Source organism: Triturus cristatus, chromosome 5_1 (genome assembly GCF_964204655.1).
Source record: "Triturus cristatus chromosome 5_1, aTriCri1.1, whole genome shotgun sequence".
In the NCBI taxonomy this organism is placed as follows: domain Eukaryota; kingdom Metazoa; phylum Chordata; class Amphibia; order Caudata; family Salamandridae; genus Triturus; species Triturus cristatus.
The window spans coordinates 431,271,477-431,298,228 of NC_140587.1; the positions used below are offsets into that span (position 1 = coordinate 431,271,477).

Here is a 26,752-nt window from a genome sequence, read left to right on the forward strand (position 1 = left end):
TGCTTGGTCCTTCAAAACAAGAAAAAACACTAGCAAAGCCAAACATATAAAGAAAGAAAGAGACGAGAGGAGACATTGGGTCACTAGCACTGGCACTCAGGTGCGTTAGTTTTTAGGCACATGTGATCATGCCAAACTCCATCACTCACAGCGCAAGAGCCAGTGACTGACGTGGGCTAACCCGCGATCTATGCTGTGGTGAGTGGAAGCAAAATGTGAAAGGCTATTTACCAGAGCAAAGGATGAAGACATAAAATATTTAAATCTATGTATTGCTATTTATGATTTTTTCATAATTGTAATACATGTTGCTGGCAAGGCAGCTAAAGTTGTTTTTGGACGAGATATCAAAAACTTTGAAACGGGATGAAGGACTCTTGAGAACGTTAGTGTACTGTCAGGTTACTTTAATTACTAGACGCTGAGGACATATGACGACACATAAGAAAATGGCATGAGTAAAGAAAAGAATGAACAAAGGAATTTGTAAAGTATTGCCCCACTCAGCCAATCCTTTACTCTGGCACGGAAGTGGACTTCTTGTGAGGGGGATGTGCTCATACGATCATGGGAAATGTCATCAGCTTGAAGCAGATTTACCCACTGCCCCATGATGTATGGTGGCTTGAGCAAAATGTGAATGTCAGTTCAACAGATCAATGGGTGAAGAGGGCTGATACAAAGGCCCCTCCCAAACCATGCATGTATTCTTTATTCAAGATTTTGTATTAATTAAATAAATCTGGCGGCGAACAAGCAAAAAATGTCTCTAGGCCAGACCGAAAAACGGTTTAATATAGATGGGCGTGGCTTAACAGCTAGAGCGGCCGAATCTCCTCGTGCCTAAAAATGAATGTGTGTGTCTGTAATGCAACTGGTGCTCTAATACCTTTGGGTCGAGTTAGTGCTATATAAAACTGCAAAAAAATAAAAATGATATAATTGAACAAGAACGAGAGAAAGGGGTCAAAAGGAAAGGAGAGAAAGGGAAGAGAAAGAGAAGAAAGTCAAAATATAGAAAGGGAGAAAACAGTACAGAAAAGAGAGAGAGAAGATAAAGAGGAGAGAGAGAAAAGAGGTAGGAAAAAAGTTAAAGGCGGGAGGAAAGAAGAAAGAAAAAACAGAGCATAAGAAAGAGAAATAACATGAGAGCAATGAATAAGAAGGCAAAAAGGACAAAATAAAAAGAATGGAGAGAGAGCGAGGGAGAGAGAGAGAGAGACCTTGAAAACACATTCTATGCCAGCTAGAGCAATTGTGCAGATTCCTTAAGTCAGTAAAGGGGGCCCTCAAATAAGAAGCAAAGCCCAGTGATTCATTTGTAAAAAAAAAAAAAAAAATTGCCACAGTTATCCCAAAACTTTCCTGAGGCACTGCCAAAGGATGTATTATAACAGGACAACGTAGTCTTGAATCCATCCCATGCCTCTTTCTTCCACCAACCTACATTTGCTATTTAATTTTCTCACTCTTGCAAGCACTTTAGCTGGGTTGCTACAAACAACTTCGGCTGCCTGTCACAGACTGCTATGTAAACAATACTACATATAATGAATTTCAAGTCAGCCTCTTCATGATAGGAGGCCTGCATGTCCTTTCCATTCTCTGTGTCTGAACCAATTGTGTTCCTCCCTATGTTTGTATTTGTCCAGTGCTTGAAGCATTACAGCTTTACCCTGGTTTTAGATTGGATGAGTTGTATCCTTCCACCGATGTTTCAAGAAACAATTTCTCTTTTTTGCAGGTATAATACATAATGGCATTTGTATAGTGGTTACTACTCTTATGAGGAGTGCTGAAGCGCTAATCCACGTGGGTAGCAACTTACACCACCTAGGTTGATGGTTGGAAGTATGCTTTGAGCCTACTTGAGAAGTGCCTCCATGTCATGTGTGGTGACCACCAAGGTGTGGATAGCGTGTTATGGGATGCAACGTCTGGTGGCATGATGGATCAGGAATTGTGAGACATAGAGGCACATTTTCCTAGTCAGTGGTATGCTAGCAGCTGATTGGCTCAGCTCTGATTTATATGTTCTCAATCCAATTTCCTAGGCTAGCTGTGGCAGGAGGACTCCGCACCGAGATCTGACATATACGGGCGTTAAAAGGTGCAGGGAAGGGGGGCGTGGCTTGGACGCTGATCAAGATGGCCGCTTAGCTCCGGAGCTCCGCCGCACCGGGACGGACCCGTATTAATTACAGCAGTCCTCACGCTCTTTCGTCAAGCTTACTGAGATGCTCCAGCTAGCGGAGCGTGATGTGCCCCTGGTGAGCCAAAGGTGAACACTTTCGCGCCCGGAATACGCCGTTTTCATCGCGCTGAATGCGCTCCTCAGAACGCCCGCCATTTTGTCGCCTCAGCGCTGCTCGTCTGGAACCGGCGCGCGCACCTGGAGCAGCAAGTTCTCCTCATGCTCTCAGACGCGCTCTGCTCTTCATGACAATGTGGAATAATTTCTATTTGATAAGCGCTTTTCCAAGGGACAGCTGCATGAAGGACTCATTACAACTTCCCTGGTAGGTGAATATCTCTGTGGTTTTGTGCTGCACCCTGAGGATTACACACCTGCTTTAACCCTTCAGAGAAATGATTTAATTTGTTTTCTACGCTATGGAGGCGCATGGAGATGGTTTTTGCACCAGGGGCTCTTTTTCTGTGACTTTTATACACTCTTAAGGATACTTCTGCCAAACCTTATGTGGTACTAAACGTGTTATTGGGCAACGTTATTTAAACACTTACTATGTGTGGAAACATCTCCTAATATCTGCTGACATCACTTCCAGGCCCGGAGTGTCTTCATGACTTCTCCAAGTGTCCCCTATTACTCCTGATAGCCGCTGGGCTTTTTAGACCGGACATGTTGACATATTGACATTCCCTGCCTCTGAGCCCAGATTGTTGTGTTGGCTTGCTTATTTGACTTTTGCTCACTATCACTGGCACGTTTTAAGCTTCTATGGGCAAGCTTCGCAATCCGAAGTTTGTCTTTGTGCCCTCGAAGGCTCCGCCTTCCTCTGCCTCCTCCTCACCATCAGGCCATTCTCCTCATCCTCCTTCCACAGAGCAAATGGCGACAGCAGGTCCCTCCCGCTCTTCTTCATCACAACCTTCTTCCAGTAAGTCTTCTCCTCCTGCCTCCTTACCTAAGCGCTTGAAGCCGGACTCCTCTCCTCCTCCACCTGTGTCATCTCCCCCCCCTTATCTCTATGGAGTTGATACTTGAGGAGATTCGCGCTTTGCGCCCATTCGTGGAGGAGACTAACACTAAGATGCAGCTTTTTGAGGCCAAATGGTCAACTATGGAGGCCCGTGTTTCTTCTGTGGAGCAGCAGGTTCCAGAAATTCAGTCAAATTCCCATCGCATTTCCTCTCTGGAGAAGTCTCTTCTTACCCTTCAACAGCATACTGAGGATTTGGAAAACAGGAACAGGAGGAATAACCTGCGCGTTTATGGCCTGCCGGAATCCTTGGAGGGTGATGATCCTGTCACGTTCTTCTCTTCTTTCCTCCTGAAATTGTTAGACCTTCCTGCTACCACCTCTCTTAGTATCCAACGAGCCCATAGACTTGGTCCTCGTTCCTCCTCCTCCACCAAACCGCGGGGGGTCATTATCCTCTTTCTTAAATTTACGGACCTCCTCCTGATCCTCTCCACAGCTCGAGCGAAACGCCAAGTATCTTGGATGGGTCAGAGAGTTTATCTCTCTCAGGATGTCTCTGGTGCCACTGCTGCCAGAAGAAAAGAATTTCTGTCTCTTCGTGCTCCCCTACGTTCTATGGGAGCTAGATATGGCCTTTTTCACCCTTGTACCTTCAAGGTAACTCATCAAAATAATACTTGGACTTTTCAAGACCCGGCTGAGCTCAAGAAATTCATCCACACTCAGACTAACGCTGGCATGGATACATCTAATCCTCCTACTGGTTGACTATTTACCTGTTTGGTTTTTTCTCCTTACAGGTTCTTGCTGGAATTTTTTCCCTACTCGGTTGACTCTTCTTCTGCCTGATATGATTGTATAATGGCTGTTGTCTAGGTTTCTGTTTTTGCATACATTGGTTTCTTTGTGCATTGTTTATCTCCCCATGACTCCTGCATAACATGTTTCTCTTTCCTTCCCCTAGATTTTCTGTTCGACCAACCCTCTTGTAGTCCTCTTCGTACCATTTGATCCGTCTTCCTCATAGTCCGTCCTGTTGCGGTGGTTGTTGCTCTCCGGTTCGGAGGGCTGTTCTTGTCGAATCCTCCCACACCCCATCGTCGTCATCTTGTTATCTCCCTTCCCCCTTCAGGTATGTTTTCTTCAGTCGTCCGTTTTGGATATGTACTGTCTCTTCTTCTTCTCCTCTTTTTCTCCCCTTTCCTTCCTTTCCTCTTTCCTTGCTCTTTTTTCACCATGTCCTTCGACTTTCTTTTGTCCTGCTCTTGTCTTTCCCCCGCTCGTTATTCTCCTTTGTGGCGTTTTTGGTTTCATCCCTTTTCTCTGTTTCTGGCACACTTTATTGTGATTTAATTTAAAGTTATTTCATGGAATGTGAAAGGTTTTGTTAGCCCTATTAAGCGGCAGAGAGTGCTTTCCCATCTAGCCTCTTACACTCCTGACTTAGTTCTTTTGCAAGAGACTCATCTCTCTGAGGCGGAGTCTCTTAAGTTAAAAAGAGGTTGGGTGGGAACGGTTTTATTTTCTCCTACTTCTAACAAAAAGAATGGTGTGGCCATTTTGTGTCACAAGAAGTTAAAATGTAAAGTTCTTTCTCAAGAAAATGATACTGAGGGTCGTTGGGTCTTAGCTAAGCTGTTAATCAATTCTGTTTCCTTGACTGTTTTTAATGTATATGGCCCCACTCACCCTGATTGTAACTTTTGGCCTCTAATAACTTCTAAGTGTTTCCAATACAGTGATTCTCTGTTCATTCTGGGGGGGGGATTGTAATCAAATTGTTGACCCGTTTCTTGATCGCAAATCCTCTGCCCGTTTCACCCCCCACAAATCACATACACAATTCCTTGACACTATCTCCAAATCTCACCTTCTTGATTCATGGAGACTGTCCCATCCTGACTCTTTGGACTATTCGTTCTTCTCACCCCCTCATGCCTCCTTCTCCCGGATTGACTATATATTCCTTTCTCAGTCTCTCTCTCAAAATCTTCTTTCCTCATCTATAGAGCCGATAGTTATCTCAGACCATGCTCCTATTGTCACCGTTTTTGATCTTCTTCCCCCTCATCCCAAATCCTCCCGCTGGCGCTTTAATAATTCTCTCCTCCTAGATCCCCTCTTTTCTTCTTCTTTTCTTTCCTTTGCCACGGAATTTTTCCTACTCAATTCTGATCCCTCGTTACCCCCTCATGTTATTTGGGACTCTTTCAAGGCTACGGCTCGCGGCTTTGTGATTGACTTTGTCTCAAAGAAAAAGAAATCTTATCTTAAGAAACAAAAAGACCTTCTCTCTCATATCAAATCCCTGGAACATAAATTCTACACCTCTTCTACTCCAACTGTTGTACCAGACCTTATACGCGCCAAACTCGAGTTTAACAAAATTTCTACTGACAATGCATCCTCATTACTTCTCCGCAGCAGCGCCCGCTACTACGGAGGTCGTAACAAGTCAGGTAAGCTTCTGGCCAACTATCTTAAGTCCCGCAAGGAGCGTAACCTGATTGATTCAATATATTCCAACGATAACCGTCTCCTCCACAAGGAGGAGGATATACTCGCCCAATTCCAACAGTTCTACCAATCTCTTTATACCCCTGAATACCCCCCTTCGGCTACTCTCATTCAATCCTACTTGGACAAAATTCCTGCCCCCTCCACCTCTCATCTTAATTTCCCTGATCTTGAGCTTGACCTCTCTGTCACCGAACTGGATAGCGCCTTAACATCTCTAACCAAGGGTAAATCTCCGGGTCCGGACGGTTTCTCTGTGGAATTTTATCTACATTTTTCAGATCTTTTGCTTCCCAAACTTCTCTCCCTCTTTCAATCCTTCTTCACCTCCGGCACGGCTACTGGTACCTTTCACGAGGCTACGATCTGCTTAATACCCAAAGATGGTCGTGACCCGCAATTTTGTAAGAACTATCGCCCAATATCCCTTGTTAATGTAGACTATAAATTATTTGCTAAACTTCTTGCCCGGCGCTTAGATTCTTTCCTCCCACACCTTATCGGTAAGGAACAATGCGGTTTCGTAAAGGGTAGACTTACCTCAGATAATTCCCGTCTTTTTCTCAATGTTCTCAATAAGGTACCTTCTCTCAACTTCTCTCTAGCTGCTATATCAGTTGATGCCGAGAAGGCTTTTGATAGAGTAGATTGGTCCTTTATGTTCGCCTCCCTCCGTTGGCACGGCTTTGGTCCTAATTTTATCTCTCTTGTTTCTTTACTTTATTCCTCTCCTAAAGCGTCTGTGTTAGTTAATGGCCGGATATCCTCTTACTTTCCTTTACAGCGTGGCGTCCGCCAGGGCTGTCCTTTGTCCCCTTTACTTTTTGTCCTAGCTTTAGAGCCGTTTCTCTCGTCCATTAGAAACAACATTTCTATTTCTGGCTTCCCTTATGACAAAACTCATTTGAAACTCTCTGCGTATGCAGATGACATTCTTTTGTTTATTTCCGATCCTGACCAATCCATTCCGGCCTTACTACTTGAGTTTAACTCTTTTTCCCAAGTTTCTGGTTACAAGATCAACTCCGATAAAACTGAGATCCTCCCTCTTACTAAATTTTGTCTCCCTCATCAGTTTTCGGCCACCGGCTTTGCATGGAATCCCTCTAAAATTAAATACCTTGGAATCTGGTTCTCTAACTCCATTTCTTCATCTATTCGGTTGAACATGTCCGCTGTACTATCCCGCATGGATAAGTTGTTCTCTTCTTGGAATCCTCTTTTTCTCTCATGGTGGGGTCGGCTGGACTCGATCAAAATGATGATTTCTCCCATTCTTATATACATCTTTTCCATGCTCCCCATTCATATCCCTGATGTCTATTTCAAACGCATTGATTCCTATCTTTCTAAGTTCCTCTGGAATAATAAAAAACCGAGAGTTGCGCTTGCTGCCCTTCGTAAACCAAAGGCCAATGGCGGAGTCAACTTTCCGGATTTTCGTCTTTATCATAAATCTTTTTCTCTCCGTCAGGCTTCTAAGTGGCTTGTCCTTACACCTTCTCCTCTAGCTCCTCTTTGGCTCTCTATTGAACGCTCACTCCTCTCTCCTTTTTCCCTATCTGAAACTGTACATTTCACCGCTAAGAATTTAACCACCCCTCTACCCCTGTTTAAGCATACTACTTCTCTTCTACATGCTCTGGTCCGTCCTGACCCGATCTCCCGTGAATCCTTTTTGGCTTCCCCTATTTGGTACAATTCACTTATTCTCCTCCATAATTGTCCTATTTGCTGGACTGCGTGGAGATCTAAGGGGCTGATATGGGTTAACCAGCTTTTTGATGGTTTTCTCCCATGTTCTTTTCCTCGATTCCGACTTCTGTTTCACTGTCCCCAGTCTTTCTTCCATAGATTCACTGTCCTAATGGCCATTATACTTGAGGTCTACTACTCTCTCCCCTTGTCATCCTCTTCTGTTTCCCAGTCCTCGCTTCTTCAGATTCTCTCTGCTCTCCCCAAAGCCTCTCTTATTTATAAGTTTTTCTCCTCCCCCAATCCGACTCGTCCGAAATCTAAATTGGAACTTGCTTGGGAGCTTGATTTGGGCTGTGAATGGTCTATAGTTGTTTGGGACAAAGTCTGGGTCAGATCCTTAAAAATCTCCCGTTCTGCCTCACTAACTCAATCTATGTTCTTTCTATATCATAGACTTTATCTCTCCCCCCTTTCTATTTCTCGCTTCTCTCCTGATAAGGACTCTACCTGTTGGACCTGCTCTGCCCCTAATGCTGATCTGTATCATTTACTTTTTCTGTGTCCTTCTGTTCTAGCACTTTGGGATCAGGTGTGGTCCTATGTCTCTCGCCTATTTTCTATCTCTATTCCGTACTCTATCCCTCTTCTTTTTTTAGGTAGTATCTCTGACGCTCTTGACATTCCTTCTCGCTCCTCAGGTCTATTAGATCTCATGTTGGCTCTGGCTTTCCAACACATTTCTTCTAACTGGAAGGATCTTTCTAAGCTCTCGATACAATGTTGGTGGAACTCCCTCTGTCACTATCACAGACTTGATGTTCGCTTCGCTGCTGCCTCCACTCCTACTCTCAATAGAGATCTATTCTGGCTGCCTCTCACAACTTATCTTGATTCCATGGCTCTGAAATCGAAATCTGTTTCTCCTTTATCCTCTGAGAATTTCAAACCCCCATGAGAGACTTCGGCTCTACCCTCCCTCTTCCTTTCTTCCTCTCTATTCCTTTTATCTTATTCACATTTACATTTTCATTCCCTGCCTTTCAACTATTCCCTACCCTTGGCTTATTTGCTCTTTCTATTCTATCTATTTTCTTTCTGACTATATCACTTACTCTTCTCTTAAACGCCTCATATCTCCCTTTCTCTTTCTTTTTCCCTTCTTTCCTTTCTCCTCCCCTTTCTCTCCTCTTCCCCCCTTTTCCTTTTGGTTCCCTTTAAAATTTTATAAAATGCTTTTTGTATTTTTTCCTCAGGTCCCTTAGGTTTAGCGCGTAATGACCCTTTATTATTTTTCTCTCTTTTTGATTTTGTATGACAATGCTCTTTATATGACTTGTATTTGTCGTTCGCTATGTTTTCTCTTCAAATAAAGCATTTCAAACATAAAAAAAAAAAAGGTGCAGGGAAAGAGTGAGATGTAACCAGAGGTCTGCATGAAAATACTGTGTCACAGTCCTCCTGATTTAGCACTCCATGGCAGTGCATGTCTTTCTCTTTATCCTTGGTCATTCTTCACTGTTAGGCCTGTCAGCCTTAGGGTGGTCTTCCTCCCAATGTTTTGCCTTCCTCCTCCATTTCTTCTCACCTCGGGTTTGCTGGCCTGAAGAATCTGAGCACTGCTAAACATTGCTAAAGGGCATGTGCTCTCTCCTCTGAATATTGCAATATTGGCTTATGCCCAATTTGCATTATTAATTTACTTATAATTCCCTGGGAAAGTGGTACTATATGTAACCAGGGCCTGTAAATTAAATGTTACTAGTGGGCAAGCAACACTGATTGTGCCACCCATTTAGTAGTCCTTTACACATGTTTCAGGCCTGTCATTCCAAAGCCAGTGTGAGCAGCTTAAACTGCCATTTCGACCTGGCAAAATAAACCTTTTTCCAGTCTCAAACCTTCATATTTGATACATATAAGTCACCGTAGGGTAGGCCCTGAACAGTACAGAGGGCTGGGTGCAATGTATTTAAAAAGTAGGACATACACTTTTTAGTTTTACATGTCATGGTAGTGAAAACCTCTTAAATTCATTTTTCACTACCACAAGGCTTATCTCTCCCATTGGATAACATTGGAGTTGCTGTATTACATTTTCGAAGTGTAATTTCCAAATGGGAAGAGATAATTGGTTTATGTTTCGTGTCTCTGGAATCCTAGTTTAAAATCTAAATTTGTGGTTTAGGCGGATTTTAAAATTACAATTCTGAAAAGGCCACTTTTAGAAAGTTGTCCTTTTTCTTCCTTAGGCGTTTGGTGCCTGCAGCCTGTCTCTGGTCATATGACTGTGTGTGGTTGGCAGTTGGACTTTGTGTATTCCTCCTGGAGCCACACATAATGGGAGTTTAGGTGTGACTGGTAGAGCCATCACTGGCAGGATGGAAGGGAGGAGCTGGGCCAATCCTCACTTGTACTTAAATAGGCTGTGCCCTGTCTTCAAACAAAGGGCCTAACAACTCTGCATTGTCACTCCAGCCAGCTTTGAGCCAGGGGAGGTAGGGAATCCCATGCACTTCAGAGACATTATCTAGAAGCTTCTCCCACCTTCCAGAACCAGGGTTAAAAAGGGGACCTCAAACACCAACGTTTCAGTACATTTCTGGACCTGTGCATATTCTGCCAAGGCGAAGGATTATTGTGCTGCTGAAAGACTCCTCCTCTGCTGCACATCACTCTGCTGAACTCTGGCTTTGCTAAATTGAACCGCTGTCTGTTGCCCTCTTGCCTGGGTGAGAAAGACTAGACCTGCATCTCTTGAAATCAGAGTGACTCCAAGGGCTAGTTGGCTGGCCTCCTGATCTTAAACCTTAGGGACATAACTTCCAGCAAAGTTACACCTGCACCTGGACTCTGCTCTCTGGGAGTCTACCATGCCAAGTAGTGCCACCCCAGTCCTGGACCCTTGAAAGTTGGCCCCTAGGTGCTTGCCAGCAAAATCGACACATCTGTTCTGCTGAGCGAGCATGTCCAATCAGAACTGACGCATTTCCTCTGCTGAGCGGTGCATCTCTGAGCAGAACCGACACATCCTCGTTGCTATGTGGGTTGGACCTGTCACAAAGACCTGCATTGCCCACACATTCCTTGGACCCGATGCATCGTCCCTATGACACTGCGCATCCACAACCCAGGTCCTTATATCTCCCAACGACGACAAACTCAACGTCGACGGGCTCTGCATCGCAGCCTTGCAGCTCCTCGGAACAACAATGTCACCAGCTACTTGCTGCATTCCCTATGCAGGACTTGGCAACGCAAACCCTGTCAGCGGGATCTTTGATAATGACACAACAGCACCTTGCACCGCAGCCCCGCCGTATCTCAGAGTTGATGAATTGCTCTGGCTAGGCAGTGAATCTTCGACATGGATCTACGCAATGCTTCGCAACCGGGATTTAAGGTACTTTGTTCAGCAGGCCTAACTGGGTCCCTGTAGCTGACCCACGCTCCATTGTGCTCGGTCTCAACTTGTGACAGTGTCCTGTTCTGCCGCGACCAGATATCCACAGTTGCCGCTTTATGCTTTTTGGTGCTATTTTCTCTAAAAACTTTAAAATTCAATATCTCCGGTTCTACTTATTGGATTTTTGTCGTTTTGGTCTTGTTATATTTATTAAAAGTTACTCTGTGTTTCTAACTCTGTAGTGGGCTCTTTTTGTGGTGTGTTTTCACTGTTTTACTGTTTGAAGTGTTGCATAAATACTTTACACATTGCCTCTGAGTTAAGCCGGACTGCTCTGTGCCAAGCCACCAATGGGGGTGAGCGGAGGTAAATTTCGGGTTTGCTGACAAGGATTGTGGTTGATGCTTGACCAGGGCTTACCCCCCAGTCAACCAGTAACCCAATTTCTTACATTCACTATGAGATGAATGTGATATGTAAAAAAATTGTGAGCGGTCAAGCACTACTCTAAGTGAAAAATGACAACATTTTAGTTGAACTAAGGGCCACATGCATCAACATTTGTAATAGCGATTTCCTAATTGAGGTTTTCTGCGAGTCGTAATTAGGTGATCACTATTACAAATATATGAAACTCCAAGAGTTTCATATAGCGATTCGAAGGGGGTCGCAAATCGACCTACCTACTAGGAATCGCTAAAATCACTGGAATAGTGGCCTGCTGAGGTCAGCAGACCACCATGTCCATGATTGCTTTTAAATAAAGCAATCTTTTTTTTAAATGCAGCCCGTTTTCCTTAAAGGAAAATGGGTTACGTTTAGAAAACAAAATGAAAAGTTTTCTTTTCATTTTTTAAGAGTAGGCAAAAAAATACAAGTGTTTGCATACATTCACAAAGGGGAAGGGGTCCCTTGGGGACCCCTTCCCATTTGCAAATGGGTTACCACCTACTTGAAGTAGATGGTAAAATACGAATGTTTTGTGACCGCATTTCGGTCATAAAACATTCCTACATTCTGATGCAATTCGGCATTAGTAAGGGACGCCCTAAACATGCCCCTTCGTTATAGCGAATCGCTAATCCATTTTGCGACTCAGTAATAGATACCCATTCGCAAAATTGGGTTTGGTACATTGGGAAAGCCTTTTTTCCGGTAGCAAATGGCTCGATTCTGCGAATCAGGCCGTTTGCGACCTTAAAAAAGGTACATACATGTGGCTCTTAGTGTTATAAAATGGATGTATGGATTGGGGTAGCAGCAATTACACATATAAAAATAGGTAATGCATTAAGGCACATCAGCAAGAATGATGCATGTAGACATTCACATTTCACAAATCGATGGAAGGGAGCACAATGGGGATAAAGTATTTACATAAAAAAAATTGATGAATGCAATTATCACGTTTATTATATTTAGGATTTATATATGTTACCAGAAAACCAACGTATTAGGGAATGTATACCAATAACAAAATATATCTACTAAGATGCAGCACAAAATAATAATGTCATTAACATAAAAGGCAACATTGCTTACTAAAGTGTATTCAAATTACAGCTAGAATGAAATGTAGCTTTTCTGCCACAAATATTTTTTATCTGCCAATAGAGATATGAGGAACTACATCCTCAAACATAAAAAAATATATTGTATCTTTGTATCAATATACTGATCAGCTCATACTTTATATTTTCATAGGGAAGAATCTGCATCAATGCCTACCCATGCCTCCTTCTCATAGGAACCGGGTCTCAATGTCCATTTGCACCTACACGCCTCATGGCTCCACATGCAATCCACCAAAGGATACCTCCTAGCCAAGGAGGATGCTGGTTCCTCCTTGGTAATAAATCCCTTGTTTTACCTACCTAAATTGTCCACGTCAGCTGCGGCCTTCGATTGACTAGGAAAACCTGTGGAGCATACATCTAAAGATTTACTACGTGCCCCCAAGGCAAAATGGTTGGTACTTAATTCTCTGAAAGAGTTGCGATAGAAGGAAGCAATCTTAACTTATCTGTGCATAATAATGTGTTGGAAGCACTCCAGCAAATGAGCTCCTGATTTAGCCTTTACTGCATTCATACTATTATACATTTAATGGCTAAAAATAGTCACTGGGAACTGACAAATCCAGTGTGTTTTCGGCCATACTGGGAGGATTCAATTGAAACCTGCAGCAATCCAAAAGATGTAAAAGGCCTCAGCATTTTACCTGTAAATATGTTTATAGGGAGGTTATGCCTAGGTCAGGGGTCTTCAAACTGGGGGGCGCCCCCCCCCCCCTCTAGGGAGGCCTCAACTGATCCCATGGGGGAGCCAGGCTCTGGCCAAAAGAAGCATTATACTAATAACAGTCCTTTGTTTTCAGCAGAAACAAAAAAAGCGGCAGGAAGCTGATCTTTAACGGGTCATCACTAACAACTTTTGTCATTTATATTCTGACCAGGAGAAGGTGTCAAAAGGAATGAGACACCAAATATTCTTCAAAACTCCTACCTCCATTTCTAGTTTAAGAAAGGATTTTATTTACAATAGAAAACAAAAATGCAATATATACAGGATAAAATCCATATATATGAGCTAGTAAGCTGGTAGATGAAGCATATAAGTAATAAGAAATAAAAATAAAAATTATATACACTTTAACTATTATCTAAGCACTGTATATTTATAATTAGATAACAGAGAGTAAGAAGAAATTGAAAGTCAATTGCTAAATATCATAAAATCCATACAAAATGCAATTCATGGGGGTTTAGGCATCTCTTCAATCCGGGGGACATGAAGACCTGTATTGCGTGCTGATATGCCTAAAAAATTAGTGATGGGTAACCTTAAAAGATCACATTTGATAGCTACGGACACTGGAGTAACAAACGCTCTTTCTATTCTGTGATTGTAACAGACACCAGGCCTGGAAAGATACTGTAGCACCATCTCTCCATGCTTTAGTAATCTGCTGGAAGGCAACTGCCAGGCATAAATCAATTATGTGGAAATTGTTGGATTGTGTAACCCAATCTTCAGAAACACTACCAAGGAACAGGTTAATAAAATGAAAAGGGCTTTGTGTGTGAAAAATATTATTGATTTGTCGCCAAACCCGCAACCAAATGTTGTAGGCATGAAAACATTCAAACAACATATGTTTCAAGTCTGATGAAACGGCATTGTATGTCCAACAGGAAGAGGAGCGTGTGGAGTTCGTCTTGTGCAGGGAAAGAGGAGTGTACATAAGCCTATTACATATGAAAAACAAAGACAGAGTAGTATTAGCTGCTCTAGAAGATTTCCTTATTTCAGTCCAGATTTTATTCCAAACAGAAATAGAAAAGGTCTGGAAATCATTTTCCCAAGAAAGCTCCACCTCCGTTTTGGCTGGAGTATCCGGAGGGGAATTTATCTGTTGATTTAATTGAGACACAGAAAGAGAACTAGTTAGAAGTGAACATATATTACAGTTGGAAGATGTAGAAGTAGGGACCGACAGAAGTTGATTGTAAGCTGATTCAATTAGAGAAATTAAAGAAGAATATTGAGAGTCATAGTAATTAGGGAAAGAGAAATGTGCTTGCGCAAAAGAAAAAGAAACACATTTATTATCATGTAAAAGTTGATAAACCCAACGAAGACCTCTAGCATGTCAAACTTTCCAGAAGAAAAATGTGTTATTAATCTTGAGGGATTTATTGTACCAAATTGAAGATTGTATAAATTGTTCTTTAGGGTCTTGATAAGAAGTAATAATAGGTAGTAGAATTTTACAAGTGTTATTAAGGATAGGAAGATACAAAGATGGAGGTCTGTGTGTAAGAGTTATAAATTCTTTAAAAGGAAATGGATAAATAAAGAATTTTTCAATATTAGTCCACAAGGGTAGGTCGAGTACATCGTAATCTTGTAGTAACAAAGAAGATTGTTTGAGGGAAAAAACTGTATGATAGGAATGAAAGTCTGGAGAATTTACTCCCCCTAGATATTTGGTATTTTTAAGTTTATGAATAGACATACAAGCTTTTCTATTATTCCACAGGAATTTAGACAGGATCAAATAAAGTGATTTATATCGAGAATTAGGAATATTTACAGGAATGTAAGAGATGTAAAAAAGTATTATAGGTACTAACATCATCCTTATAGTGTCTAGACGACCCCCACCAAGACAAAAATAGAGGATTCCATCGGGACGTAAGTGAGCTCAATGTCGTATGTAATTCCTTAAAGTTAAGCGAGACAGTTTCTTTAATAGATGCAGTGAACCATAAACTAAGTTATTTGATTTTAATGGGACTCCAATGGAATTGAGAAGAAGCAAAATCAGCATGAAAACATAACTTGTTTAATGGCAGAATTTCACACTTGTCTGGATTCCATTTATAGCCCAAGACTGATGCAAAAAGTTCCACCTCTGAAAAGAAAGTTGGTAATGAAGTTTGTGGATGAGACATAAATAATAAAAATCATTGGCATAAGCAGAAGGTTTCAACTGATTATCACCATAATGAAAACCCGTAATTTGGGCATCTGCACAAATCCTGATCAAAAAGGGTTCAAGAGCAAGAAGAAAAAGAAGAGGAGAAAGAGGACATCCCTGTCGAACCCTTCAATAAAGGGGAAAAGATGGAGAGAGAAGGCCATTATCTATAATAGCAGATATAGGAGAGGAATACAACAAAGAGACATAATTAATAAAAGTAGGAGCAAAACCAAACCAGGATAAAGTAGAAAAGATAAAAGGCCAGCTAACTCGATCGAAAGCTTTTTCTGCCTCTAAAGAGATAGCGGCTAGAGATTGTTTATAAAAAGTTGATTTGCTAAGGACCTTAAAAAATAGACCAGTATTATCAGAGATATGTCTGCCCTTTATAAAACTGCATTGTTCAAGACCAATCAAATGAGGTAATAGAGGTTCTAAATGGAAAGCTAGAATTTTGGCAAATATTTTATAATCTACATTAATTAAAGAAATGGGCCTGTAATTTTTACACAATGAATGGCCTTTATTGTCTTTTGGGGATAAGACATATTAAGGCATCTTGAAAAGAACCAATAGACTTGTGGGTAGATATAAAGGAGTGAAAGAGTTGATGTAATTTTGAAAGAAGGAATTTAGAGAAATGTGAATAAAATGATATAGTAAAGCTGCCAGGACCTGGTGCTTTACCCTGTTTAATAGTCGTATAGCGTTTGAAATGGCCTGAATTTGAATATCATCATCTAGTGATGAGAAATCAATATTGGAATGAAAAGGAGGAGTAATCGAGGACAAATGCTTAAGAGTAACTTCTTGAAATATGGGAAATACCGGAGTGTAAAGATTCTGAAAGAATTGAATGAATTCCTTTAAAATGTCTTCATTTTTATAGACCATATTATTAGAAGAAGTGATGATAGATTCGATCTTAATGCGATGTCTTTTAACTGTTAAATAATTTGCCAGCAGTTTCCCAGCTTTATTTTGACTACCGTAGTATTTGTCGGAGGATTTAAGTAGATTTCAGTGGATAACTAGTTAATGGTGAATTTGGATTTGATAAGCTTCTCTAAACATGTTTTAGAGTTACCTTTAAGATAAGCTTTTTCTAATTGTTTAATATGAACTGTAAGTGCCTTCAGTTGATTGAAAGATGCTTTCCTTTTATGACACATAAAAGAGATGATGAAGTCTCTAGAGGCAGCTTTAAAGTGTCCCATTTAACCTGAAGAGAAATTGTTGGACTCTCATTTTCAAGAAAGAAAGTATTGGCAAAATATTCAAAGCCTTGAGTGAAGTTAGGGTCTAATAAGAGGGAATTTTTAAATCTCCACCTTCTAACGCCTTGAGTAGGTGGATAAAGATCCAAGTCCAAAATAACTGGAGCGTGATCCGAAATTAATATAGATTAGGCCTGGGTGGTAAATTCCGTTCCGCTCGCGGAATTTGGGTAATTTTGCGTTCTGCAGAGAACGCGGAATTGCCAAAAATTCCACGAGCCGCGGCTTCGCGGAATTTTTTGCTTGTTTGTACTTTCAAAATGCCTGTTCGCAAGATATTTATCCCCGAGCACACAAACAGCGTTCGCGAACGAGAAAAAAGCACCGCGAACGGGTGGAACAAGCAATTCCGCGTGTTCGCTGAACTTTTGCATGTTCGCGGAGATTTTTTACCGTTTCGCGGAGCTTTGCATAGCGCCACTATGCAAATTCCGCCCACCCCTAATATAGATCCTATACTTGAGATAGTAATATGTTGTGTAAGGAATTTAGAAAGGAACAGATAGTTGTCGAGATTGGTAAAGGTGTAAAGGGGAGAAAAATGTGTATTCTAAAAGGGTAGGATTGCATAATCTCCAAGCATCTACCAAAGATCTCAGATGGATAGCAGACGTGAATTGAGGGGTATGCAGGATAAAATGAATTTAGATTTAGAGTTCGGATCAATAATGGGATCAAAGACCATGTTACAACCCCCACCAACTACTAAATAATCATCTTTGCAAGACATCAATGTTCGACAAGATGTCAGACCAAAAGGTGCTATTTGGGTAAGTGGGACCATAAAGGCTAAAAATTATCATGGGTATTTTATTGATTAGCAATGAAATAGAAAGCCATCTGCCCATCGTAGGATCACTTACACATCCAAACGTTTATGGCATAAGATAGCAACACCATTACGCTTCCCAGTTCCGGAAGAAGCAAAAACATGGCCAACACATTGTCATTTAAGTTTAGCTATTTCTTTGTCCAGAATGTAAATTCCCGTTAACATGGCTAAAGCGCATTTTAAATGAGAAAGATGTGTTAAAACTCTCTGATGTTTTATAGTAGGAACCAAACCCTTAGCATTCCAAGAAATAAGTCTTAAAGTCATCTACAGTGTAGTAGCACGAATATACCTTTGAGATAAAGAGTAACAGTGGTTAAAACATACTAAGATCGCAAATGCAACAAAAATCACTTGTAATAAACCAACAAAATTGAATAGCATATAGATAACAACACATGGTTAAGAGTATAGAAAGAGTAAAGAGCCAGTTTAGAAATAAGCATAAGAAGAAAAGTTACACCTCCATTTCTAATAATCACACTGTGGATTCTTTTACACATTAGTAAGGCCTGCCTGACCAGAATGGTATTTTTGGCAATCATATATTTGATTTCATTTGTAAATTGCTAACATAACTGCAATGTTTAAATAAGTCTATAAATATTTAAACATCACCAGTTTAATAGAATAATTGACATTAAAAAGTTTGAAGACAACTGGCCTAGCTTCATCACCTCTTTCTCTCCATCTGTGTGTCTGTAGTTGTAGTTCAGGAAGGGGCACATTCCCTTGTTCCACTTCCCATTATCTCTTCCCTAACACGGATCTTTAGTAAATACAACTAAGTAGGTATGAACACGATTGTAGACACAGGTCATGACCATATGTACTGAAATGTGCTGAGGAACCACCCGACCATGACTGCATATGCTTGAACAATATCAAGAGTGTTAAATGAAAATATAGAATTAATAAAAAAGTATGTATGCCGGCTCATTTTATGCCAAAAAAGTCAAAGACTCAAAGTCAATGATACCATCTTTCTAAAAGATAAAGCGTTCAAATGTTTTTCACATGAAAAAGAGGAATTGAATCTATGTATTACTTTATTCTTCCATGGAGCAGCTAAGTCGGTAGTTTGGGGTTAGTCTCACCTGGTACACCGGCTTGCATCCAGTACTCAATGTCGGTTCCTTCAGCACTGTCGTAAAGGTTTGTAACATTGATGGGTTGGAGCAGCTTCATGATTTCCTTCATAATGCCCCGGGCTTTATCACTTCCGGAAAACTGGATGCCCAGCGGCAGGAAGGTTCCTATGTCAGACTCCATCACAAGGTCGAAGTTGGAGATATTGACCTGGAAATGTACAAAGTATATTACTGTCATCTTCAACGTACACAGTAAGTTAGAGAAAATGTATATAGCACCCACCGCAATTAACCAGCTGGCAGTGTGGCATGCCATGTGGCACCCGCATATGCTGCACAGCACAAGCGCATTAACCCTTAAAAGACTGGATATAATTGTTTACTATCTCACGCTCATTTAAGCCTACAACATCACTGTCAAATCCTGGTAAAAACCCAAGAACTTTAAATGGTGACGTCAAATGGTGACGTCAAATTGTGACCAGATAGGCATGTCATCTGGGCGGCTGCACTTGATTGTTCCCAGATTCTGCCTGTTCTTTGACTTGATTAAGTAGGTATTCTAATATCGAGAGTTACCTAAAGTAATTTCCCACTTGTCTCATATTTGGGCACCAAAGAACAAAACGTTTGTGTAGAACACTTTCAGCAACCTCTCTGGTTTCCTATATCTCATTTCCTATTTACAAGGATATATAATTTAAATGAATATCATACTGTTTACTAATTTTACTTATGGAATATTAAAGCTGTGGTAATCGGCAAAGGCTTCGAATTAGAGGCAAGACTCTATACGAAGACTGACCTGGATCTGAGCAACTGAAAGGAAATAAAACAAAAATCAAAAGCAAGATGGCCACATTAATCCCTCTGCATGCTCTAGCTCTCAGCAGCACAATCTGCATTCATCCGGGAACAACAAGGCTAGGAGAGCGATACCAACCCCAGCTTCAGGTGCACAATGCGCATGTGACCAAAACTTACAGGAATCAACTTCCTTGTGCATTGCCAGTTAACCTCTCCACTCCTCTGCTGTTGCTTGTCCTAGGGTCCTTCTACCCTTCTCCTTCCTACTCTACTGTGCGTCCTGTGTCTACATTTCCTTCATCCTCTCTTTTTTTGCTGACCTCTACTTGCTACCTTGCATTTTCCAGTATAAACCCTCTGTTTGCCCATAATCTTCCTACACCGCATTCTGTCCCACTTGCCTTCAGCCCAACTGCTATAAAGTTCCTCTCCCTTTATGTGGTATTGCCTCATTCGGTGTCCTTGTTCCCCTCTCTTCTCACTACTCTCCATTCTCTGTTGTATCTTAGGGGCCGATAACGATGGCGGGCGGACTTGAGTTAGCCTGCCATCGTAGCGGGATCAGGACCGCCCGCCTGTAATGCAGCGGTCCTGCATCCCTAATTATGATGCGACCACCACCGTGGCGGTCGCTTCTGGCAATTTAACATTACGGTGGGTGCTGCTGGCTGCAGCACCCACCGCAATGGTAAATGGCCATGTTGTGCATTTCCCTGCACAACGTGGCAGGCACCGCGGGGGTACCATGGGTACCCCCCAGTGCACAACTGCCCCCCACCCCAGAGGGGGCCCGTAACGGGTCCCTCGAAGCCAGCCTCCGCTAGCCTTTCCATGGCAGTTCCACCGCCATGGAAAGCCAGCATTGCGATTGGGCGGGCGGTGCCTTCGAGGCACCGCCCCCATATCCCCGGCCTTATCCGCTCCACCAGGCAATCGTTACGATTGCCTGTGGGGGAAGCGTGGCGGGAGCTCTTTGCGCCCGCCACGCTTGTGGCATGATTCCCCCCACCATACTAATGTGGCGGGGGAAATGGGAGTCAGATGGCAGAGGGACCGCCACCGCCGGCCCGGCGGTGGCGGTCTCTTCACCATCATAATGAGCCCCTTAATGTCTTCCTTCCCAATCCACAGTCCTTTGCTTCGTAGCCCTCTGCAGTACTGTACATTGCTTAGGCTGGATTCACAATATAGAAATTCACATAGAAACCTACACACAAAGGAATAATGGGTAGTTCAGCCATCAATCCAGGGGATGGTGGTGTCTCCTTGAATACCTGGTGGAGCATTGTTAATTCAGAGATGTATTGTTAATCGATACATAATTTCTTTATTCCGCCATGATCTACCACCCATAGGTTCCTCGTGGATACACGGTTAAGCACTATCTGATAAGGAGGGCTGATGCAGCATAGGTAAGACACTCATAGGAAATGTAGTGATATAACACAGCCTTATGAAAATGTATTTTAGAATTATACTATCATAATATGGTATGTTCAAAGGAAGAGTGATGAGGGGCACTGTTTGCAGCTCTTCCAAACTCCAAAACAAGGACATATTAGAGATTCCAAAATATGGATCTTTCCCCTAATTGTACAAGCCCCAACATTTCAATTAATTATCTTATAGACTAAAGTCCTAAACCAATGCAGTTTTAGCCTTCCAAATGTAAATGGATTCGATGGAGTCCTTACAAATAGGGTCTTGACTACCGTAAACACAAAATCTTCAAGATTACCTTGCAGACACTCTCTGAAATCTTTGACGTTTTAAGCAGCTTAAGAAGCTCTGGCATGATTTGAAGCACTGCACTAAAAACACACTGGCCCCCCAAAAAACAGCAGCACAGGTGACTGGTAGCATAACACCTCATAGCTATAAAGAAGCGGATTATTAAAATAATAATAATCATAATAATAATGGAGCTTGTAAAGCACATAGCTACTTTGGAACAAAGTGTCCCAGTGCTGCGGTCCAAGATCCCATGTGCTACTCACTCACAGAAATTAACAGATCAATTCTATCTAAACAGTTTTTAATTTTTTCCTAAAAAGGAGTTCTGAAGGGCCCTGTCAGACAGAAAGAGGGAGCAAGGGAGCAAATTCCACAGTTTTGAAGCTAGAAAGTTAAAAGAGCTGCCACCAAGGCGTACTCTTCTAACTTTCGGGATGCAAACACTCTTATCCCCCCAGGATCTGAGATTCCTCAGAGGGGTAAAGGGTTGAATGAAAGGCTGTATGTACCAAGGGCCACTGTTTGTCAAAGCTTTACAGCAGTAGAACAGAGGCTTGAACGAGATCCTCTGCTTCACAGGGAGCCGGTGTAGCTTAACAAGCGAAGATCCCATGGAGACGCATTTCAGTAGATTAAGTAGCAGACTAGCAGACACATTCTGCACTTGTTGGAGTCACATCATGCAAGACTGTGACACCCCCAGGTACAACATGATGCAGTAGTCCAGCCTTGAGATGATTAAGGCCTGGACTACACTTTTCTTTACAGATTCTGGGAGCGGGTCCAGGATCGTTTTTCAGAGTCTTGAGAATTCTGAAGCATTTTCCAGCCAACAGTGTGATTTGGCTATCAAAAGACAGTTTCTGGTCAAACCAAATGCCCAGGTTTTAAGCTCGGACTTGGTGCTAGGTAAAGGGCCAAGAGTTTCAGGCAACCAAGAGGTCGACCAGATGTTGGGTTGTTTGCCCAGGATCAACACCTCTGTCTTCACTGCATTCAACTTTAAGCAATTTTGCTCCATCCACCCGGCAACCACCTCCAGACACAACCTTAGCGAGGGAGCCGTAATGGCAGTATCCTGGGAGAGGATGATGAGCAGCTAAGTGTCATCAGCATAAGTGATCACTCTGAAGCAATTACGTTCAATGATTTTGGCCAGTAGGAGCATGTATATATTAAATAAAGTTGGACTTAGGGGGGAGCCCTGAAGTACACCCTGCCTTAGATTGAACACTTTAGAGAAGTGTGGTTTTTCACACACCTGGAAGGTGCGTCTCTGTAAAAAGGAGGCAACCCACCATAAGACCATGTAGCCGAAACTGCAGCTCCACAGACATTCAATGAGCAGGTTGTGTGATACGGTATTGCATGCCGCAATTAGATCTAGTGGCAAAAGAGTGGCCCATGCATTACAAGGCTAACAGCAGGGACGACTCCATACTATAGGGCGTACGAAACCCCGACTGTGTCCTGTCAAGAAGATTGTTTGCCTCGATGAACAGAGAGAGCTGTCAGTTGACCTGCTTTCCGTGCTACTGCCTCAGAGTTGATGTGTGAAGTCCAAGGCCAGGACACAGCAGATCCAGAAGAAAAGGCAACCCCAGACAACCAATTGAGCATACAATGGGTAACAAAAAGCTTTTATCATCACTTGCGTAAGTGTGATGGATTTAGCTGGGCAAATTGTAATTATCATGAGGACCAGTGCCACTGAAATTGGATTTAAAACTACCCTAACTTCAACCTAGCTCCCCTTAGATTTTTGTCAAGTGTAACAACGGATCATGCCAATCCTCATCAGAACATTTGATTGATAGTTGGTATTCGTAACTGTTTCTGAGACCCTGGGCTGTTCTGATACCACCCCTTTCGAGACCCCCATGTTTGCAAGCATTTAAGAATGGCTGATTGCTTCATTGTCACAGTAATCAGCCTTGCCAGCTTTCTAAATAATAAATAAGGTAGGGCACAGAAGATTTGTCCACAAGAATTTATTTGTTACCCCATGAAAGCACCATTGTATGGAGTAGTGCTCAAAACATTTTGGAAAGAATGGTCCACTCCGTCTTTGTCCTGGGCTTCCATTCTCATACATATAATAAAGACAGATCCACAGCAGAGCATAGGATTGCATTTACTGCGTGAATCCATGCTAGAACTTCCACCCAAGTGGGGTTCAAATATTTAGCTTTAGATAACTGATATGTAATACAGTACATTTCCATATGTGGAAGGTATCAACCATCAGATTCCATGAATGCATATAGTTTCAAAGCCTTTAAACAGACTGGTATGCTATGTTAAGCAAATGTTTGATTTTCAGCTTTAAGAATTTGATGAGGTAGATGGTATTAGAAGGACCATTGCAAAAAGTTACATTCTATAGTAAAGCCTTTAGGACCTGGTGCTTTACCCTGTTAAATAGTGCTCATAGCGTTTGAAATGTCCTGAATCTGAATATCATATACTAGTGATGAAAAATCAATATGAGAAGGAGGAGTAATCTAGGACAAATACTAAAGAGTATCTTCTTGATATGGGAAACTCCGGAGTGTAAAGATTCTGAAAGAATTAAGTAAATTCCTTTAAAATGTTTTCGTTTTTATAGACCATAATATTATAAGAAGTGATGATAGATTCGATCTTAGTGTGAACTTTTAGATCATTTGCCAGCAGTTTCCCAGCTTTATTTGGACCACTGTAGTATTTGGCAGAGGATTTAAGTAGAAATGTGTTAGCACTTCCTCTGGATAACTTGTTTAAGGTGAATTTGGATTTGATAAGCTCCTCTAAACATGTTTTAGAATTACCTTGAAGATAAGCTTTTTCTAATTGTTTAATACGAACTGTAAGTGCCTTCAGTTGATAGTTAGAGCAGCTCACATAATTCATATTTATTATCTGTACTCATTCCAACAACGTGAATTTTGCCTATCAAGTCAATTACACAACTCGAGTTAACTTATCAAGTAAAGGGAATATATTTTCCCTTGCCACATATTTGAAGCCCATCTGTGAGGTGTCCTTATCTGCCCACTCCACAGAATCCAACAGTTTCTCCAGCGACTTAGATCTTTCAACTCTTTGGACATCCTGTCAATCATGACCGGCACTATTTACAGCTCAAGTAATCTAAATTGAATGTCCCATTTTTTCAGGCTAGGTCAGAGGACCAAGAACGTCTTCCTTTTCATGTTGGTCGCGAACAAATCTCCATATACATATATTTGGTTTTCCTCATGTCGGAGAGGTCCATGCTACTTGGTGTGCATTATAACTTGTCATGCCTGCTGGTGGCACAGGAAGCTTGCAATTATCTGTTGCAGCCCCTGTTTATTGTTCCAGAGTGTTCAAAAGTGAAGTTTGTAAGCTCTGGTATAAAGTGAAAGAGGAAGGCTATCATATCATATCATTCAGGCTGTTTGGGAACATTATCCTACTGATCTGTCTTTCAGATCAATAAATCCTTAATGGATGTTCCAATTATTCTACTCTGAGTCAATAGATTCCACAAATCATTGGTGTATGGCAGCTCGTCAGGGGATGTGGAGGAGAACTAAAATATAAAAAATCAATTCTGATGTCAGATTACAAAAGCGATTTTTGGTTTTAACACAAATCACTGAGTGATACTGTAAAACACAAGTCCTGCATCCCACCGCTGAATAACAATGTAAGAAATGTGGTTATTAGTTGAGGGGAGCAAGTACACAACTCAAATGATAATCAGAATCCTTGTCAGGATTAAACACAAAAGTCACAAAATAAACCTGTGCTCAACCCCCTGGTAGCTATGGCACAGAGAAGACAGGCTTACTTTATGGACAATGTGCAATGCATGAACCCCCCCCCCCCCTCCCAAGAAGGACCTCACCTAACTTTCATTAATTTCATCTACCATATAGAAACTGAAGTAAATGCATGGCATGGTTTCTTTAAGAGGACAAAACTAATCCCAATAACCAATAATAATTAAAAAACATTGCCATTGGTTGTGGAGCTACGTGCTGTCCGGCGTAAAGAGCTACAATACCTCTTCAGAGGTAGAAAGTGCTATATAAATGCAGCTACAATACAATTCAGTATATAACCCTCCTGCCTCATACAAATACAAATTTCATAACACTCAGCGGTTGGGCAGTTGATTATTGTTCATACAGACTGCATAATAATTTCCTGATAATGGTTGAGACGCTCACGTTTACATAAAACAAAACTGTTATGGGTCCTGCCCCTCACCCAGTACAGTACCAGTATACTGTAATAAGCCACCCATCACCAACACAACAGGCACGGAATAACTGAAGAGAACTGCCACATGCTGTTGGCCAATCGAGAATGGTAAGCCCAAACTAGCTACACAATATGACCACTTTTGACATCTCACAATGGCAGTCACATATGGAATGATAGTAACAAAGTCCATTCCAGCACCTCTCTTACTCTACTGACTATTCCTGAACTTTCATTTCATCAAACTATTTACATTGTTCGTCTTATAATTCTACTTCAGACCTTGATCTTTTCACTCCTTGTTGATTCTTTTTATATCTAAAGAATTTGATAGATAACAATATCAGAATTATGTGCAAAGAGATTGCCACTAATGGTCTTAAAATAAAAATCACTAGTCCATTTCTCAGGTTACTCATCCAGTTGCTTACAGTTGACAATCCTCTTCCTATAATGTCTGAGGCACCATAAGCTTTTAACATTTTTAGATCTTCATTTAAGTCAGTAATATTTTTAATGTAGTTTTCTAACTCTCTGCTCTTATCCGGTATGTAGGTGCAATATTTTTTAACCTTTAACAACCAACAGACTCCCCAATCCTTCGCAAGAAGGATGTCTGGGGCTGGTCGAATCTGCATCACCATCATCATTTCAATATCTAGGACAGAAAATCCTTCAGTTGTACTAGCTGCTAATTTATTGACTATAGTAGAAAGTTTTCTACTTTTTTGTGTGAATTTAATGCTACTCCTTCAGAAGGTATTAAAGCTCCAAAAATATCACCCATTACTTTACTCGCACTTACACCTCTTTTCATTCTCTAATTTTTCTCTTTCAATTCTCCTTCAATATGTTTCACATGATAAACTTTCAGAAAAACAATTCCCACGTTACAACATCTATACCGTCCTCTCGGTAATTTATAAAAAGCATTCTTTCCACACATACAATATACTCCAGGTAAGATAGGATCAACTCCTTCTAAATATCTTCCCCAGTTTTCATAAACATCAAATGTATGTTCACATTAGTAATACCTACACATTTTGTTTTAATATTTGACCTTTTTCTATTCATACAAAGCTTTCCTTTATGTTACCAGTCAGAGCCCCTAGTCTCAGCTAATGAAGCTTCAGGATGTGGATGTAAGCGTTTCAGTATAGGAAGTTCAGAAAAAAATCAGATCATCATTTGAATAATAATGCAGCAACTGATCAGTAACATAAAATAAACTGGTTCATACACTGCAAGAAATTCTATATGTTAATGGTAAACTATGATAGGTAACACCTTCAGCAGCTGATGAAGGTAATTGCATACATACATAACAATCACTAGTATCCATTGTGTCAATATACTCATTCAATAAACTAGTATATACATTTAGTAAACAATCCATTTTTGAAAAATCCAGATGTACATTTTTATCATTTAGAGCAATAGAATCAGTGCTAATATCTATGGGTGGATAATGTGGCAAGTTTAAAATAATAAGCAATGCAACTAA

At 41.3% G+C, this 26,752-nt stretch overlaps 1 protein-coding gene across 1 annotated transcript in view; it reads right to left on the reverse strand.

The window, feature by feature from the left end:
• The window catches only part of CPQ (carboxypeptidase Q), a 1,977,691-nt gene that overhangs the window by 272,312 nt on the left and 1,678,627 nt on the right, over nt 1–26,752 (reverse strand). The window contains exon 7 of the mRNA XM_085605212.1: nt 18,478–18,679. Coding sequence (XP_085461338.1) covers nt 18,478–18,679 — 202 coding nt within the window. The remainder of the gene's footprint in view (nt 1–18,477; nt 18,680–26,752) is intronic.